This window comes from Macrobrachium nipponense, chromosome 9, assembly GCF_015104395.2.
Source record: "Macrobrachium nipponense isolate FS-2020 chromosome 9, ASM1510439v2, whole genome shotgun sequence".
Lineage (NCBI taxonomy): Eukaryota > Metazoa > Arthropoda > Malacostraca > Decapoda > Palaemonidae > Macrobrachium > Macrobrachium nipponense.
In genome coordinates, this window is record NC_061110.1 from 84,475,418 (window position 1) to 84,480,370 (window position 4,953).

At 35.3% G+C, this 4,953-nt stretch overlaps 1 protein-coding gene across 1 annotated transcript; it reads right to left on the reverse strand.

Annotated features, from left to right (window-relative positions):
* Nucleotides 1-251: 251 nt before the first annotated feature.
* Nucleotides 252-1,290, reverse strand: LOC135218128 (RNA-binding motif protein, Y chromosome, family 1 member F/J-like). Its single transcript, XM_064254275.1, has 3 exons — nucleotides 1,229-1,290; nucleotides 771-938; nucleotides 252-739 (listed from the first exon to the last, which is right to left on the reverse strand). The coding sequence occupies exons 1-3, from the start codon at nucleotides 1,238-1,240 to the stop codon at nucleotides 482-484; spliced, it is 438 nt and encodes a 145-aa protein (XP_064110345.1). The 5' UTR covers nucleotides 1,241-1,290; the 3' UTR covers nucleotides 252-481.
* Between the last annotated feature and the right edge of the window lie 3,663 nt (nucleotides 1,291-4,953).

Consider the following 4,953-nt stretch of genomic DNA (forward strand, 5'->3'; position numbering starts at 1 on the left):
TTCTATAACTTCTCCAGGTGCAAATTGGTTAACTTATTTAGTTCTAACGCTTCTTTTGTGACTGGGGTTGATAACAGCCTCCGATAGCCCTTCCTAGGAATTATTTTATAGCTAGAAATTGCATAAAACCTTATGTACATTCAGTCTGTTCAGGAATGATAATATCCTTATTTAAAATTCCTACATCTTTTGTAGCAATGAATACCGAAGAGAAACGTGAAGAGAAGCATTGAAATAAAAATGACTTGTATAGTATTAGTACTTTATTACTTTGTCGAAGTTGCAGATCATTCATGAACTAACAAAAAATAAAAATCTATTGCTAGCTATAGACATCTGTGTCTTTCCTCTTTGGCTATTAGTTATAGGATGGGCAGTGGTAGACTAGACGAGAATAATTATAGGTATGTCCGAACCTATAACTGGGAGAAGGTCTTGCCGTTGGCTGTGGATCAGTAGACCTTTTGCGCTGACGATGTTCTTATCCATGATAGCGGCGAGAGTAGCCATAGGTGACTGGGCGATACCCATAAGAAGAGCCATAGCCATAGGAAGGTTCAGCTTCTGGCTCAGGATCAGCAGACCTCTTGTGATAGCGGTGAGAGTAGCCATAGGTGACTGGGCGATACCCATAAGAAGAGCCATAGCCATAGGAAGGTTCAGCTTCTGGCTCAGGATCAGCAGACCTCTTGTGATAGCGGTGAGAGTAGCCATAGGTGACTAGGCCGATACCCATAAGAAGAAGCCATAGCCATAGGGAGAAGTTCAGCCTCAGGCTCATGATCAAGCCAGAATCGCTTATGATAGTGATTAGAATAGCCATATCCATAGGAAGGACGATGATGGTGGCTCACGTGGCCGTATCCTCCATAACTTGGCTCCGCCTCTCGCTTCTCTACCTCGGAAGCGCAAGCTAAAGCCACTAGGAGTGCAAACACCTGAAAAATAATAAGTAATATTATATTACTGCTGCATTTGAATAGTCTAAATCAGTAAATTGAAAGAAAGAGAGAGAGAGAGAGAGAGAGAGAGAGAGAGAGAGAGAGAGAGAGAATTATATTAAATAATATACCAAAAGATTAGTAAGAAATAGCCTAAAACGTTACAGTTATGAAACAATTGATGAAATATTCCAGTTGACCAAATCTATGTTTCGGCCGTTAGAGAAAGCTATTATATTGTAATTCACATATTGCCTCGATAAACTTTTCGCTTAGGCTTTACCAACCAGAAACTTCATTGTTGCTTGCTAATGTTGTCTTTGGCCACTACTGGGCGAGAGTGTGCTGGAAGGCCTTCCCTGCGATCTTTTATACTCGACAGCCAAGAATGTTTCACCGTTTGTTGTTGTGACATTGAGGAAAATATGTTGCATGATTCAGCTTAATGTACGGATTGTTTAGCTTCCTAGTAACTTAAATTTAGATTTATTGCTAATGTCGGTTTTTTGCCAATGAAATAGGCGTAGGAAATTATAATATCTATTTTACAGATGTTTCCTAAAGTTTAAATGGATATGTTACGACTTGTCCTCCAGGCGAAGGAGGTATTAAAGAAAACCCAGGAAGCTTTTACTAAATATATTAATGTTTATTTCAAAAAGAAGAAATGGTAATTTTTGGTAATGGATTTATTAGTATTGAATATTTATGGCCTTAGGGATACATTATTGCATTTATTGAAGCGTAATCATTATGAGCAATAATCATTTCATTAATAGTGAGAGTTACATGAAATTATACCTTGTAGCCTTGTAGAAATATGTAGTTAGCAATACCTTACTATATGTTAGGTAAAAATGACGTTAGCTGTAACCACAGCAAAAATAAAAAGAATATTAACGACATGCACAATATAAAAATATAAAAACCATATTACCTAATGACTATTTTAGTAAAAATGAACAATCTTGAATAAAAATGTTGCAGCATATTCGCAACTAAAATACAGTAAAAGGATTTCAATGGTTAAAAACAAAAGACAACAACAACAACAACAAAAACAACAATGGACAGTATTATGGATGCCAAGGTACCTAGTAACATTTAAAGTACAAATGCAAATGTTTCTATACAATCCGGAAATCGCATTCTTAGCGATTTTCCGGATGCATTTATTTTTTTTTATCATTGTAAACTTTGAAATAGGAGGCCTGTTGTTCCTTCTAACGACAGTCTTACTTTATATAGATCTCGAAAAAGTGAGCTATGCTGACAAAATTGGTAATATTCATATGATTTAATTTTTATATTTGCTGCCTGGATCTTTTTACACTTCATTCTACCATACCTGAATATCAATACAGCTTGAATAAGCCACTAGCTGTATTCTTTTGTGAACCATGTGAAATTATCAAGGAAGGTATCAATCTACTCGGTAAGAAGGTGTTTTGTAGTTTTATTGACACAAATGAACACAATTGCAATAAAGGTGCACATGTGTTTTGATGGATGTGGCGAGCGAAGATCAAAATGTCTTGATGGGAACACTAAAATACTTCTGCTCAGCCAGTTGAACGAGCTGACCATTTCCTTTTCTACGCTGATTGGTTTCCATGGGATATCATTGTTGGCATTCGGCTGATTGTTGAGAGGTGTGGAGTGGGGAGGGGGTGGGGGAGGGGAGGTGGGATAAAAGTGTCTTCAGTGTTTGGGTGGAGGCATATTCGCTCACGTCTTTGCTTTTCAACTATTGGTACATTTATTTAGCTTTTACTGTTGTTTCAGTTACTTTTTTTTAAGATTAAACTGTAATAATTTCGTAAAGTACGGGGGGGGGGGGGGGGGGGGGTACAATATTTAGCCAATTTCATGACTTTTTTCTTTATATATCAACTGTGCATAGATAAATGGAATACATAGAAATTTCAAAAAAGAAGAAAAAAAAATGAAAACAGCTGATTTGAAGCGCAGTAGTATTGCACTCTGGTAGCTCCATTGAAATTTCAGTTAATCTGGTCGTTTATTTTAATTTTCGTTGTTACACTTCCTACATAGAAAACATATATCATGCACATGTCGGCTATTTATGTAATTGGAAACGAAACAGACGTTACGTTATATAAGAGACAGAAAACATAAAAATGGAAAAGAGAACAGAGGTCCAACGAACTTGAAAGCACGGTGTCATGTAATTATGGGTACTTCCACTAAAAAATTACAGGTAATTTGCCCTGTTACACTTACATTTTATGTTACTCTTGTACATATAGTAGACAGTAATTTTAATACTAACATTACATGCAACACAAACCTTTGGATGTAATTGCGCTTGATGTTAGATTCTTAGCATGAAATTAATTTCCGTTTCACTGGGCTACAGTGATGAATTTCTTTTATAACATTTTGGCCGTTAATGTGACATATTATATGGCCATTATGCGTTTAAAATGAGTTTTTTATAGAGAAAAATATATAGAGATCTTTTTATCTTTTTGGATTCTGTCCAATTCTGTAGTTTGTTTACATGTTCATAAGTTTACCTTTGCTACTATTCATATATCCGCACTCCGGGGGGGACACACTGCGTATCCAGACCGTTATACCAGTGTAATTTAGCGATTTTATATATATATATCTATATATATATATATATATATATATATATATATAGAAATCGCTAAATTACAGTTAACAAACCTATGTAAATACAAAGGCAGTGTTGGTTGTTGCAACTGTATTCACAGATCATTCTTAGAATAGTGACACCTTTTACAAAGGTGTATTTAGCACAAGCCCGTTGGGGATTTGCCGGTAAAAATATAAACAAAAGACTGTAAATATCAAAGGAATAATCAGCCCCAGATATATCAGTCTTAGAAAGCTACTCCGGAAAGGGGGGGGGATTTTTTGGGGGACCATCTAGGTAAGATCCGTATTTGCTTGCAGCTATAGAATATGAACAGCTGATATCTATTTTGGAGAAAAAGACTTACAGTTACGTACCGTAGCGAGTATGGCCTAGTAAAATCTATAAGTAAGATTAATGTGAGATATTTAGTACTTATGTGGGGCTGACTGCTGTCATGGCAGGTCAAGATCTTCGTTCTTTTCATATTTTTTTGGATGGAGAGAGAAGTACCGGTTGGAAAACGTGAGTCAAGCATTGCATTTGCAGTGTTTTTTGTTTTGCATTGTAGAAAGCAGATTCCTCTTATTGCAATCATAAGGACCTTACCCATTTTCTTGAAGAAGCTTTTATTCCCATTCTTCAAACATTTTGTATCGCCAAAAGACTAGTAAATAAATTGCAAATTCGAATTTTTAATTAAAAAATTAAGTTTATCTGCTTCATACTAACCTTACACAAATATTCTACTTCGAGACCATATTCGATTACATTATTAAGCGAGGATTAAAGCTTCACTTCCACATTCCACTGGGGTGAACCACTGCCTCGAAAACTTTCATCGATAGCAGATCATCAGCATCACTTTCGGACTCAATAGACTCATACACCATGCACTCCTTTCATCACTAAATTAATAAACTAAAAAACAGAAATATTTAATTAAGTGTAGTGCAGATGAATAGAAAAACACGAAGGGCAGAACACGGAAAGTAAAAAATTACTATGGAAAACATTAAAACTCAGCTTATGCTGCTCCATGATAGCTGCCATATTTAGTGGTTACCATTGTGGTGATAGTGAAGTACTGATGCATATAAGTAAGTATGAAACATCCATTATTAATGTTTTTAGATATTATTATACTACTGGTTAATCATCGTAGATTTTTTATATTATTCTATTTATTTAATGGAAATCTTTTAGGGGGAATACTTGATCAATATGGTTGGACAAGAAATGAATTCCATAAAGGTAGGCTGTGCTTCTGTTATGTATTATGGAATATATGTAAAGTATAATAGTGTATGAAATTTTTATCTGTATCCCCTGACTAACCTACCTTTATGCTACATACATATACCTCATACATACATACATACATAC

Bases quoted from the DNA above. Each gene is read 5' to 3' on its own strand.
- LOC135218128 (XM_064254275.1), bottom strand. The intron at 740-770 runs GCTGAACTTCTC...CTATGGCTTCTT, and splicing joins GGCTTGATCATGAGCCTGAG to CTTATGGGTATCGGCCTAGT.